We start from the raw sequence: 14,738 nt of genomic DNA, 5'->3' as shown, positions 1-14,738 counted from the left end.
GTAGGAAGTTGGAGAGATGAGGCATGTTCCCCCAAAAAAATCTTAAGTGATATTTCAAGGTCTCACTAAAAGGTTAAATTAGCTGTAATCTATTCCAGTTTTAACTGCTGCATTCAGACAAGCAGGACATGCAACCTCATCCTCCTGCATTCCAGTTTCCCCCTGAGTAGAAAGATGGGCTTCTTGTCAGCAGAGCAGCTGAGATTGCCCCATCTAGGTGGGGAGCACAGGCCTATTTCCAGTATATGTCACTGTCATCTTTTGTCATTGCATCTGTGTGAGACATGTTGACTATCACTTCTGCAGCTGGGAGCAATGAGCTCTCTCAGGCAAAGGACACTCCCAGCCCTCTGCGATGATCATCCTTGTCATAATCTTCTTCCTCCTCCTCCTCCTCATTCTCCTGCAGATCTTGGTCACTGTCATCATCGCCATCTGCTGCATTGTCCTCAATCACTTCAACCTTCTCTCCAGCATCTGGATCCACATCAGTCTTAAACCACACAGCTTTGTAGCCATCATCTGCCACGTGCCTGTCTGTCTTGAGGATAGACTTCACTTCTTTCTCATGCTCAGTCTCTTCTTCCACTTCTTCCTCTTTTTCTCCATGGTCAGACATGATGGTGGAAGCTATAGAAGCCTGTGGTAGGCTACCGATTTCTTCTGCATTGGAAGAGGGTGAGGAAAGTGCTGATTGCTCTTGCACAGGTGTCATCCACTGGACACTGCCATTTTCTGACGTCTCATGCTGTTTGGTGCTCACATCTGGCTGTTCATCTTCCTTGTAAGATTGGTTCTGGTAACCCCCAGAGATGTCCTTGGAGAACTACAGGAGGAGAGACACCTTATGATTGTGGTGAAAGGAAAAGGAAGAGGGCAAGGGTAAAAAAGAGGTGGCTGAAGCGACTGAGATACTGCTGAGGAAAGCTTCAGCTTGTTTTGCAGTTAAACCTGTGTGAAGCCTGGGAAAGATAAGGTTCCCTAGAACAGATATTTTTATTGACTCAATTTCTGGATTTTTTTTCTGATAAGCATGGGCACATTTTCCAAGAGGGCTGAACACCAGAAATATATACTGATTTGTACCCATCCATTTGAGGTATTACTCTGGAGTGGGATTTACCTCACTCAGGGTGAAGGACTGTACTTATTCACCTGAGCTATGTGCTCTGGGTTCATGTTCTAGTTAGTGGAGTCTAGGATCCTGAAAGTCCCATCCTAAGGCAGAGATCAGCATCTATTCAGATGAATTACACCCTACACTTCAAAGTAACCAGTCTGCCAGGGACTTGAGAGCGCCAAAAGTAAATTTCTTAGGTACAGACAACTGCCTAAGACCAGGCTTTAGGATAGGCTATGAAGGAACCTTTCTCTCCTTTGACTGTAGATAGAGGATGAACAGTGGTTTACAGCACAGACACATGTTTTCCAGAGACTACCTCTGATATGTGTCATGTTCATCCTAGATTTTCTGCTCTATGGAGCTGTGGTCCTCTCCTTTCCATGTCTGCTCATCATCTACCATACAGCTCCAGCCTCAAGGAGCAGAAAAGAACAGCAAACACCACCAAAGCGATGCTACCTTTGCAAACATTGTCTCAGGAGTGATTCATCACCTTCACACAAACATGTGTAGTATTTGGACAGCCCACCCACACTTTAAAACCTCCTCAGATCCCACTTTCTAACTAAGAAATTCAGGTACAAACAAGGCACACACTTACCTTTTTCCTTACCAGGTATTTGACTGGTTTTCCATACTGTTTGTATATCATCAGTCCAAGAAAGACTAAGGCAATTAATAGCAGTGCTGCTAATGTACCACCTAAGATAGCCATATCTTGAGCAGTGTGTATCTTATCAGAGGAGGTTACAACTACAAGAAAAGCAAAGCAGTGTTACAAAGCCTAAAAATGGCAGCTAGCTTTTTTAACAAAACAGTTCATTGTGGGAGACACTCCAACCAATTTTTGAAGGGGCAAAGCATCATCCCATGCTGCAGAATGTGACAGTGATATATTTATTATCACAGAATGCCATTTGTTTGTGGTCCTAAAAGCAGAGGGCTTTTTTTAAGGTGACCACTCACAGAATATTATAGCTTTCAATAAATTACATTAAGTGGAAGTATCATCAATTTACAGGACAATGACTTTTACCCTATGATTTATCTAAGTCCATATACATGACTATATTAGGCAAGCAGATGTTACATGAAGTAAAGCTAAGTAGGTCTTTTACTTTCCCACTTCACTCATTTACACCAGAATGCAATAATGAGGTACATTTGTACATATGTGTGTGAAAATGCAAAGCTTCCTTTAATCCAGAACATCACTTCTGATCCTCGTGAACACATGAAAATAAGAAACAAAAAAGCATAATAGGAAATAGGAAAAGCATTAGAAGATCCCCAGGATGGGAAACCCTTTCCTGTCCTTTTGTAACTGTAGCAATATACACCAGCCTTCTCAGGCGTGGATTATGTGTTCAATCACCAGTCAGTGTAAGCATATTTGTATAGAGATCAACATTATAGTGGAAAGACAATAACTTCCTCAGGTTTAATTAGCTTTGCTTGTTGTTGTCAGTGGGATTCTTTATATTTAAGTTTTCTAGATTAATTCTGTAGTGTAAATTAGTCTCTTTAAAGTTTAATCATTAATGAAACATGTTTTTGTTCTCCTGCTGACCTGTTTATGACAATGGACTTTGAGTATTTCCTCCACATTTGATTGCACCCTCAGTTTATCATTAATACATTGGTGAGGGTTCAGGTCATCAGTGAATTTTTGCTCCTTAATCATGTCTCCTAGGGAACCACAGCCCACAGAGCTGATGTGAAACTGCCACCCTTAACTCCTCCTGTGCTGTGCAGCACGCAGTGCCTCTGTGAAAGCTAGCTCAGCTTGCTGGGATGATTCACTTTGAGATCCGTGTTAGCTGACTCTGGCACCAGTGTCTCAGAAACCAGAGGCCAATGTGCAGTTATCACTTCCCAGAAGGAGGGTATATTAAAAACAACTCTAGTTTCTCCCTGGATATTGGAATGCTCAGTAAAGACCTCTCCAGTTCGTTGCACATGCATTCCTTAACACCACCTCTTAGACTTGAGGGTTAAATATCCTACAGATTGTCCAGGCAAATGGTAATCTCAGCTCTGGTTGCTGGATATAGTGTAGAATAAAGCACAATTCCTCTCATAGTCTCTGAGCCAATCAGTGTAATTTCAATCTAAATAGCAAAGGTAACATTTAAAAGTTGCATAGAATTGTTGGTACATCCGCTTGGAGCATTTGTGGCTCTGTGTACTGACACCTGAACTAGCTTTCTTCTGAGCTAGACTGTGACCTTAAAATTGGGATTGGGTGGTTTTCATGCAGCCAGTGTTTTCAGCTGTGAAGTGTCACTATCTTTAGGGAATCCAAATTTATACCCAGGAGCCCACTTTTTTTTACTCCAGAAATCCCCATGACGGTGGTGTTAAGAGGGTGAAGTAATGGAAGAGCTCCACTGGGAACTTCAATCACACATCATCATGTAGAAAGAAACCAATGGAGTCTGGGCATTATCTGCATATCCTGATGTGAAAATTTATGATATTGGTTCATCTTAATCCAAAGCATAAGAAGTTTAATAAGATTCAAATCTAACTGATTTATAAGGTCTGTTTAAGAGCCATTTCTAAGAAGTATGGAAATGTAAGCTATATTTACATCAACAAAGCTAAATGATAGCTTGAGAGTTGTGTATGTAGCCTCATGTCTATCTTATTTCTCATGGGTCATTTCTCCTCGTAAGACCTTAAAATCTTTGAGTATAAAAACGTTGGCTCATGAGGAAGCCTGGCTTTGTGAGGATATACCAACTTCTCTCTGCTCTGCATAAGGCAGGAAATAACATTGCAATTTTCTCTATGTTTGGCTAAAAATAAGCAATGATGTACCAGGACATCAGGGCAACTTTCCTTTGACATGATAAGACATCCTGGATTATTTCTGACCCTGAAAACAGCATGAAATAACCCCAGATTTAGCTTTGGAATAACAATAAAAGACACTACAATACACAGCACTCTTTAAAGTCTCAGAAGGCTGTTTGAGGCACGTGGTGGTGATCACATCATAAAGATGATGATTGACTGTTTTCTCTCTGATAGCCACTGTAGAACCTCCCGTAGGTATGGGGCTGGCCTCAGCCAAGGTCCACAGACTTCAGCTGGTGACCCGTCATTGCCAGTTTGCCCACAGATGTGGAAGAGACACCCCTGTTTTCTGCTTTGTGCATATAACTAAGAGACACCCAGCCTACCTTCAGCAAGGATGACCTCCACCACGATTACAGTGCTCGCCTCCTGCAAGCTCACCATATCTTTTCCAACAGCCTATGTGAACATGGGAAAGAGATAGCTTAGGGACTTCCGAGATCTCCAACTCACTCCCAAGGTATGTGATGGGCCTTTTGTGGACAAAGTACCTTGTCCATATCCTCACCATAACCTCATGATAGTCCTGCACTGTAGCTGGACAATCTGGTCACAGTGGAAGAAGAGTTCTGAAGACTCTCTGTCCTGGGACAGAATCACTTGCATCATTTGTGTACAGCTTTGCAGTACAGTGCTGTCCACAGATAATGAGGTAGCGTGGGCCAAGCAGCAGCATGTCTTGGCACTTCTCTCTTGTCCTGCCCTTGTAGCTAAAACAATGCTATAGTCAGGCTGGTTCAGATAGCTCCATAGGACAATGGAATTGTGCTAGGCAAGTCTTAGAGAGCCAGTTGCCACTGGCAGGCAGATATACAATGTGAACATCTAGCTTCTTAGAAAGTCTGAAGTTATTAAGTACTTCCTTTGACCTGAGCAAAAGAAGTATTGGATTTACCAAAGGATTTCCAAGTTTGGGGCTGTAGCCTTTAGAGATGGAATATACACCAGCAATCATGTCCTACCCATACCTACACATCAACCTCCTACACACTTGCTCACCCTCCTTTTTTTGTTAATCAGAATCAGAGTGTGGGAGGGGAGCTCCTAAAATCTGCCCAGTTGAATTTTTACTTGTTTCCAATTATATTTTCCACAGGATTGGAGAAACAACTTTACAGCTAGCACCAGATGTAACCTGTATCACACAGATAAATTTGGAAATTTGCTATTGCTTTGTCTCCTTCCATTCCTATACACCTATGATGCAAACAGTTGGGGCAAGGACTGTGTGTTACCTAATGGAATTCCACACTTGGTGCTTCTCTGCTAGAAACTACCCCTTCCTTCCATGACCCTGGCAAGATAATGAAGTTGTCTTACCTTGATTGTTACAGTTCCTGGTGACTGCAGCATTGCATTTGTCAGGATGAGTCCATCTTTAGTTGCAATGAAATCAGTGCTGTTTTTTATGTAATACTCAATGTTTGGGTTGACTTTCTGAAAAGTCAGAAGAGTGCATGATTAAACCACACTGTTTGTACTTTGCATGCATTTCCATAACAACCCACTGTCAGGACTTGTCAAATACACCTGAAGTATGAGCAGGTACATGGTGTAGTAAATAAATCTGGACTGAGGAAGTGAGAAAAGCTGAACTCAGGTGTGTTCACCCTGTTGCTCAGAGTTCAAGAATGTATCCTAAAAGTGTTGCCTCCAAAAAAATTCCAAGTCTTACCCAGCTTGCGTTGGTATTTTTAGTATTTGCCCAAGAAAATACATCTATAAAAGGCACATTGTAAATTTGATCAGTTCTGCTTTTAACGCAGTGCCAAAGGGGGAGGTACCTAGAGAGTAATATCTGTGTGTAGGCTGTTATTCCTCTCCTAGATCCCCAGTCTTGTTATGGAAGCCTTGGCATCAACAGAATTAGCAATGTTTCTTTATTTAGTAGGGCAGGATGGGAATGGCTGGTCAGTAAATCTCTTCCCCTTTCTTCCTGCCAGTAATTTGTTCAAGAATGGCTCTTTCAAAATGAGTCCTTACAGGGAGAAAGTTAACAATTTCCAGCCCAGGACTGCAGGTCCCTGCTAGTCTGCTGTCTTTGGACTGACTCCTCTTCCCAGGCAAGTCCACAAATAGCTTTCCTTGACCTGGCAGAGAGAGGACATCTCTGCCTGGGATCCTGCCACCCCGAACTCTTCAAGGAAACACTTCACCCAGCCCTAATTCAGATCTGGACCTGTTCACAGTATTTTATAACCCTGACCTTTACTCAACATGCTGTTTTGCAGTAGATCAGCTCAGCTATATAGATCTGGGTGGGACTGGCTTTTAGAAGAGAGGCGTCCAGCAGCTTGTCCACATTACATCACACCATAAGCGGTCCTGATCTATGTAGAGTTTCCAAGGAAATATAATATGGAACACCAGAGGAAAACATGTGCTTGCCTCTCCTCACATCTCCTTCCTCACATTGTCTGATCCTGCTTTAAGTCTGAAACAGTGAGAAAGAATGCAGTGCATTTTCAGTTTCTTACATTAGGAAAATCTTCATCTGTTGCTGTTATCATCAGTGGACTTGAAGGATCACCAGCTTGGAAAACAAAGCTTCTCGGGCCCAGACCAACAAATACTGTTCCATTGTAGATCCTGTTCTCAAAGTATGGTGGGTAGTCACTCTTATTGATGACCTTAATCTCTACACTGACTATGGAGTATTTCTGTACATTGTTGACCTGGGTGGCCTAGAGAGAGAGAGAGAGGAGAGAGGTGCTAGCCTTTTCCTTTTAGTAATGAGACATAGGATAGGCTTGATCTGAAGCCCATTGCAACCCATGAGATTCCTTCTATCACTCTCAGTGAGCTTTGAGCCAGGACTTTCACAGGCCTTATGGTTTGGAGTCCTTGTGTTTTATAGCTTGCTTCTGTTGTTGGCCCTCCACACAGTCTTGGTATAGCTGCAGTAGATATGGCCTTCCATAAGGGCCACATCTGGACGCATTACCACACTCCAGTATAAAGCAGTGAAATTGCAGCACCAACAGGCAGTCTGCTCATCTCTGTGAGGGTGTGGGTCACTTCAGTTACTGTCTGAGAGTCCACATCACCCTAGGTATGTGTGTGCAGGGAGTGCTTTTCAACTACCTCTGTTCCTCTTGATCTTTAGCCAAAAGAGGAGCTTATCTCTAGGGTTGAGTTACATTAACTACTGTAACACAAGCTCCAGTCATGCCTAAAGAAAATTTTTCAGTTATATTCCTTCATACTTTAATCTGTCAGGGTGTCCCCGTTCGGTTAACTTGCTTTGATGTTGCAACCCGTACATAAGGGAAAATGCCTCTTAACTCCTGCAAGAGCTTTACGTGTAAGTTGGTATAAAACACTGATCAAATACTAAGCCATTCCAAAAGAAAGGGGGTACATGAGTTAGCTTTAATTATTAATGTAAATGATTTCAGTCACATCAAGACTGCTGCTTCCTAGAAAGCAAATTACGCTATGTTGTCATCTTCAGTGTCATCAGACTTACCATGACTTGCAATAGGTATGAGTTTGGGGAAGTTGCTGCTTTGTTCATAGTTAGATTCCCTGTGTTTGCATCCACTGAGAATACTTTGTCTGTATTTCCTAAAGAAAACAGAAAGACTATTCAACTGTCAGATACCTTCATTAAGTAACCTGGAGCTCATGGACTCATTTTTACATCTTAGTGACAATACCCCCAGGGCATAATGCTGTTTTCCTTGCCTGCCTGGCTGCTCCGAGGGCTGGCAGTGCTGGTCAGGGATTCAGAGGGACTCAACAGACAGAAAGCATTGAGAAGACCTGTGTGAACCCAAGGTGTATGAACCCAAATTGATGAGGTAGAACAGCAAAGCGCTGCATTTCCAGTGCTTAGGACCAGATATAGCCAACCTAAATTCTGCTAAATGCCTAGATCCTAGAACCTCTGGTATAATTTGAGGACTGAAGGTCTCCAGTTCCCTAACCCTAACCTGAACCCAATCCCTAACTGAACTCGAACTGAACTTCAGGAGGGGTAAGGGAAGGATTATACTTATTTTAAAGGCAAGAAATCAATCTACAAATAATAGGTGGGTGGGGATTTTTCTCAAATAGCTTTAGGCATCTAAAGGGAGGACATCTCTATGTGACCTTGTTGCCTATATTGTAAAGAAAAAATAGCATCTCAGTGCATGATTTATCTGACTTATTGTGAACATTGGCCTCAATGTGAGCTGCCTTCTGTTCTGGAAATGCTTATTTCTCTATACTGACTACAAAAGGGGCCTAGACACAAAAACCTTCTTGTATTGATGTGAGAATAGAAATCAGCTTTCTACATCTCTAATTTGTGTTTGAATCATAAAAACATCTATGTTGGATATATGATAAAATATAAGCAAAATTATTAATTCTTTTTTTTCACTCTGAGATGCTGTGGGCTGTACTGAGACAAGGATCCCCCAGTCTGGGGTACCCTGTAGACTGTGGAGTAGAGGCCACACTACTTTCAAAATGACAGCAGAATTTAACATTCTTTAATGTATTTATTATCAGAAGGATATTCACAGATGTGGTGCTGTATGGCATGTGTAAAGAGAGATGAACAAGTGATCACTCCACCTGACCAATATGATCTATTTTTGCTTTGATAGTTATTGAAAATGCCACTATTGTGTAAAAAAAAAAAAAAAAAAAAAAAAAGAGGAAAAAGAGAAAAAGAAGAAGAAATCATTTGAATGAAATAAACGGCCCAGTCAATGATTGGGCAATCAGCTGACCATATTCAAGTTATCTTTCCAAAATGAAGGCTAAAACAGAGCAGATTAGATAGTGGCAATGTGTTAGGGAAAAAATCATAATTCTTGGCAATGAATTAAAATTATGCGATGATGTGGGAATTTTATTTTCAGCTCAAAGACTCAGTGAAAGTGGTGTTACCAGACTGCAAAATCAAGTCTAAAAGCTTAAAGATAAAAATGAAGTACTTTTGAAATAGATTTCATTGAGATTGGTTTGTGGTACTGTAATTCTCTTTCTCTTCCTCTGTACAGTCTGTTTCTTCTACTTAATCCACAATGTTCTGTGGATCTAATTATGCTTCTGTGGCAGAAATCGAGGGGTAAAGCTCCAGGCCCTCAACTCTCAAGTGCCATGGAGGGTACCTCCCTCTTGGCAGGTAACAGAGAACATATGAACAATGCAGTTTGTGGAAGGTGACAGCTTCTACTCACCACCAACAATGCTGTACACGATTTTTTCATTTAAAGTGTAGTCAGGATCAACAGCATAGATAGGCCCTGGCTCTAGGATGAGTGGTTCCGTCTGCAATAACAAGGCAAAGCACTACATTCCACACTACGGCACCAAATTAGCATTTGCAGCATTCTCCTGTCCCAGTGTGGCTCTACTGGTTTTGTCTGGGCAAAATGGCATTTATTGCTGGGAGATGGCTGTAACGGGGAAGAGGTGAAACAGCCTAGACCAAACAGTTTTCCAGCTCTTGCCTCTCCTGTGATGTGCTGCAGGGACTAGGACAAGCAGTGCTGCTTGGCTGGGGGGAACCTCCACTTTCCAGGATGGTGAAGGCTCCCTGTCATGCTGAATCATCTGCATTTATGCCTGGAAATCAGTACAAGCTCATGGAAATTATTAGGCACTACCCACTAGGAATAGCATCAAGGATACTGTGTGATCATGGCTGCTTACCGACATCTCGGAGAGATTGACTCTTCCAATATAGGGGCTACTGATGCAAATGTTGTTGTCTGTATTAATGAAGGTACAGGGTAGGAACCAGGGTGATTTGGTGTCAGCTTGTTCAATAAATATGTTTATTGTTGCCGTAGCTGTGTTGGTGGTGTCAGTGTTGCCCGCAGGCCTGTCCTGTACCCAAAAGCAAAGCATACTCATGAGATGCAAGTTTTATCACCAGAAGAACCCACTGGCAAAAGCCAGTGGCCCAGGGTCTTTTAGCTGTTATAACTCCATTCTGTCTAAGGCTTAGCAGTTTCTGTGAGATTAGCTGAAGTAGTGAATTATCCCATTCTGCTGACAAAGGTGGACTGAATGCAAGACAGTCACTGCGTAGTTATGGAGGGTGGAAGGCTGCTCCAAATTCACTGCCCCCCATATCCACTCTCCCTCCTACCATCCCAGAGATCTCCCATTCGGACTTACCCTTCAGTTAAGAGAGACTGGGGCAAGCAAGGCATTTTTTTCCTCTTAAAGAACTTACCCTTGCGTACAAGAGCAACGTTGTCAATTTGAATTTCTCATAGTCCAATGCTTTTTGTAAATAGATTTCTGGGTTATTAACTCCTTTTATGGCAAAATAACCGTCTGTGCCCTGGCAGGGGGAAAAAGGAAAACCTTTACTAGCAGACTCAATCACAGACATGTTCAAAATACTGCTCATTGCTGTGTTTGTCAACCCAATCAGACCTTTAATCCTGGGGACCTGGGGGGTTGGGCAGGGGGCAGTGTCAGAATGCCAGATCTATTTAATCTCTGGTATTGCATGCTGGAGTTGCCTGGCTTGTCAGAAAGGTTTGTTCATGTTTCTGTGAGTTTTATTCTCCAAGATCCCCTGCTTTGCCTGCCTATCTGCTCAGCAGGTACTGGATGAAATCTTTTACTTCATTTATTTTCTGCCCAGTAGGTTGCCAACAATCCTTAATTTTGGGACCATGACAGACAAGCAATGTCACATCCATGCACAAAACAGATCAAAGATGGCTCAGCCTCTGAGAGCGAGCAAGATCACTTGCCTTAGCCTAGCACAACTGAAGTTTGGAAGCACGTGTAAAGCCAAACTGAAATAACATATGTTGCATTTTACTTTATAACATTTTGCACTTGCTCTGGTTCTCCTTTAATCTTATGTCTTGACTAGAATTCCTCTGAATTTCTAAATCACTCTGGATTTACACCAGTGTGAGTGCAAAATCTGGCCCCAGATCTGAAATTCAAAAATTTGTGGTTTCTGTTGACAACCCTTAAAATCTGTGGGGTTATGGAAGTAATGGAGGCAGAATGTAAGACACTGCCTGCTCACTCCACAATACTTTTAAAAAATGTAAATATACATTAGATCTAAGGCAGAAATTCTCCCCTGTGCAGGGGGTGAGGCTCTGGCACAGGGTGCCCAGAGAAGCTGTGGCTGGCCCCTCCCTGGAAGGGTTCAAGGCCAGGTTGGATGGGGCTTGGAGCAACGTGGTCTAGTGGAAGATGTCCCTGCTCGTGACATGGGGGTTGGGAGGGGATGGGATTTAAGGTCCCTTCCAGCCCAAACCAGTCTATGATTCTATGATTTTGTTTCTCTTGAATTTACTTTCTTTTTTTTTTTTTTTTTCAGTTTCTAGAAGGCCCTTGCACTCTAGGCTGGCATCAATTTAACTTTGTATATAATTCATTTCCCATGAAATGAAGCAAACCCCTTAAGAGCAAATAAACTAAGTCACTAAACTGAGACCTGGGGAAAGTGGAGTCTGCCTTTGGCTCTGCTACAGACGTTTTCTGTGATCTTGGACAGCTCATGTCCTCTCCACTCTGCATGGACACTGTTGGCAAACAGGACAGTAACAGCTTTCCCTATCTGACTCAGCACAGTTCTGAACTCTGATACAAAGGTGTCCTCCGATATGGTTACAGACCATCCCAGCAAGAGTTCCCTGTATCATATGTCTCAGAATATCCTAGATCAGAGTTTAGTCTGTCCAGTTTAACAAAAGTGTGTGCAGTAAAGGAATTCAATACCTGCAATGTTGATTGCTCTGTTCTGTTAACCAAACCAATGTTTGGTTTTTGCAAAATACGTACCTCTTCATGGAGCTGTCAGAGAACTAAATTCAATAGAGTAACCTTAGTCTCAAAGATGGGGCTCTCCTGAATTACATACAAAGACTTCTGCAGAGCTACCATTTTTTCCCCAAAGAACAAAGATGCTCACCGGCACTATTGTTGTGAGTTCATAAAAGATGGTGTCCAGGTCGGCATCACTAGCGCTTAAAACTTCACGAGCTACAATGGTTGTATTCACTTTTTTATCCTGAAACAAAGTTGCTATGGTTATTCTCTCTGTGAAATGGGCTGAAGATTTCTCCCTGCTAACCTTTTCTTAGTCCTACAGCACTGAGTGACCTGGTGCCCTCCTCACTTCCATAAAATGCTTACCTCGGGAACAACTTCGGTGAGATTCGTTTGCTTAAACACTGGGCTGTTATCGTTCATGTTAAGAATGGTCACAAGAATTTCCAAAGAATCACTCTGCAGAATGGGTAAAGTGAGAGAATCAAAGACAAAAACAAGACCATTAGAGGCTGATCCTGATCTGCAGAGTGACCAGAAGGGATGGTGTAAGGAGCACAGCTGGATAGGGGCTGGATGGGACTGTGGTTTGCAGCCAGCCCAAGGTAGGGGTGGAAGTGTGAGGGGGGTTTGATCCCACCCCCTCTCCACTTGCAGAACCTTGGACACTTTCTCTTTGACTCCTCTCTTGAGAGGAGTGTGGTATATCCACAGAGAAAAGGACATCTCATCCCAGTCTGTGGACTAGGAAGAGCAGAGGGAAGCACATGCTGCCCTGCAGTACCTTGTAACAGGACTGAGCATTCGGAAGAGCACTTACCTGCCCAGCAGTGTTCTGACAAATCAGGTATACCAGCAGCAAGGTGTCTTTCTGTATGCAAAAACAGAAACCCAGCCATTGTAGAAACAAGCCAAAATGTACTAACTCACTCCAAATTAAATGAGATAAATACACACATGCTGAATCAGAAATGCTACTGGGCTTTATCTGGTTTTCAGGCATATCTAACTTTTCCTTTCTTTTCTTTACAACCATCCATCAGTGCTGGGATCTTGTTTATGATGCAGTCAAACCAGACCGCCCTTCCAGCTTCTCTTCCTGTGAATCCTGTAGCATGTTGGCAGAGCTAATTGGCCATTTTCTCACACTTCAGGTGAATTCAGAGATTTCTTTTTAAATTGAATGAAACAGAACTGTACCATGCAACAAGTACAGTGTTGCCTGCAGGGTGTTAGCTTTGTCTGCTGTTCTTCATTCAAATAAATGTGGGGTTTTACATTAGAGGAGAAGCAGCTTAAGGATGCTTGTGGCTGTGTACACAGCACTCCAGGAAGGTAAAATAATTCAGCAGCAACCTAACTGAGCACACTGATCGTGTATACTGACTTTATGCTTCACACAAGATCACCTCACTGCTCAGAGCTGTGTTTTCTACAGGCAAAGAGGGTTCATTTTACATGAGTCCTGGAGAGCTCTGAACACTACAGTTGTCACATTTTTGGTTTTAAAACTTCCCCTTCCTTTAATTGTCACAGACTCATTGGAGGAAGGTGACAGTAGGCATGCCATGCATCCCCCCCTCCTCCCTATACTTTGCTTGTGGAAGGACTGACCTCCCAAGCACTGAACTCAAACTCAACTGAAATAGGTTTATTTTTCAAAGTTATTGCCTAGATCCTTTAGAAACAGGTTACAAAACCCCGGAAGTCCAAGAGTCCAGGTTGAAACTCACTGCACCCCAGAATTACCCATCTCATCCTTACAGTCTGACAGCTAAAGGCTTACCTCATAGTCCACACTTCGGTTCAGCTGCAGCTCAGACCCCTGTATAGTGAAAAAACTGACATCGGGGGAAGTAGGATCAATCATTACAGTGAAGTTTGGTTCCACAACGATAGTGGTCACCACGTAGCCAGGAGGGTTATTTTCATAAACACTTGGTTTGTTATTATTGACAAAACATCCTGGAAAAACACAAATGAGACACAAAATTGTCCCGGGATTCACACTGAGACAGAGTTGGGTGTGATGTGAGACCCGAGACCCCTCTGGTTACCGTTGGAGAGAAGGCTGTTGAACAAAGCTGTCTTGGAGTAAGAGTAAACATCTCCCACCTATAATGGTGCAAATGGACCTCCTGTAAGAGCTTACCTTGTTGCTGTGCTGAAACATGTGTCACGAAGGGCAGCAGAAAGAGCACAGAATTGAAAAGCCAGTGAGAAACAGCCATGGTGAGCTGCCAGTTGTTGAAAAATGTCCCTGTTTCTGATTAAGCTGATCCTCTTCTCACCCTGTTTCTCCTTGTGCTGTGTTCTGCAGTCACTGTTTTACAAAGGCAAAAACATTGGTTGGCTGGAGTGGATTGCTGCAGTTCAACCTTTGCCTCTTTGCCTCATTGGATGACTTATGGAAAGATATTTACCCAGTCACAGAACCTGATGATGCATAACTTCCAGTTTCTACTTTGTTCCTGGGTCTTTCTTATCCTAAGCTCTCTGTAGCAACAAGGATACATTTGATGCATTTCAGAATTCAGAGCCAAACCTCCCAAGATGAGCATGAAGGAAGACAAGGGCTGATACTCAGGAAGTTCTTTTTATACTCCAGCCTCTGCCAGTGCTCAGATGCTGCATTTTAGCCAGATGGCCATTAGTGACTTAACAAAATACATGCTGTCAATGCTCCTTCCAAAAGTCCTCCATGAGGTCTTTTTCCTAGCAGCCATTTCCTATGGACCAAAATAAATAACTGTCAAGTATCTCAGTATGAGATTTGGTGTGAGAAGAATGTTGATAAAACACTGATGTTTTCAGTTATTGCTAAGAAACATACTGAATCAAAAACATAGCACTATTCTAGATACTAAGAAGAAAAATTATCTCTATCCCAGCTGAAACCAGGACACTTCTATCAGAGAAGAGAATATGCCAGGCCGCATGGTGCAGGGATAACATGTGAAGTTCATTAAATGGCGGGAAGAGCTTTGTCTTTAGTGGCTAT

General features: G+C 42.6%; 1 protein-coding gene across 1 annotated transcript; it reads right to left on the bottom strand.

The window, feature by feature from the left end:
* Positions 1-325: 325 nt before the first annotated feature.
* CDHR5 (cadherin related family member 5) lies at positions 326-13,990 on the bottom strand. Its single transcript, XM_009974457.2, has 14 exons — positions 13,890-13,990; positions 13,524-13,702; positions 12,558-12,608; positions 12,104-12,196; positions 11,880-11,978; positions 10,167-10,277; positions 9,638-9,814; positions 9,163-9,253; positions 7,455-7,552; positions 6,463-6,669; positions 5,306-5,422; positions 4,312-4,384; positions 1,725-1,876; positions 326-826 (listed from the first exon to the last, which is right to left on the bottom strand). The coding sequence occupies exons 1-14, from the start codon at positions 13,966-13,968 to the stop codon at positions 326-328; spliced, it is 2,028 nt and encodes a 675-aa protein (XP_009972759.2). The 5' UTR covers positions 13,969-13,990.
* Between the last annotated feature and the right edge of the window lie 748 nt (positions 13,991-14,738).

The sequence above is a fragment of the Tyto alba genome, unplaced genomic scaffold (genome assembly GCF_018691265.1).
Source record: "Tyto alba isolate M040663 unplaced genomic scaffold, T.alba_DEE_v4.0 Super-Scaffold_8, whole genome shotgun sequence".
Lineage (NCBI taxonomy): Eukaryota > Metazoa > Chordata > Aves > Strigiformes > Tytonidae > Tyto > Tyto alba.
This window is presented reverse-complemented; position numbering and strand designations above follow the sequence as displayed.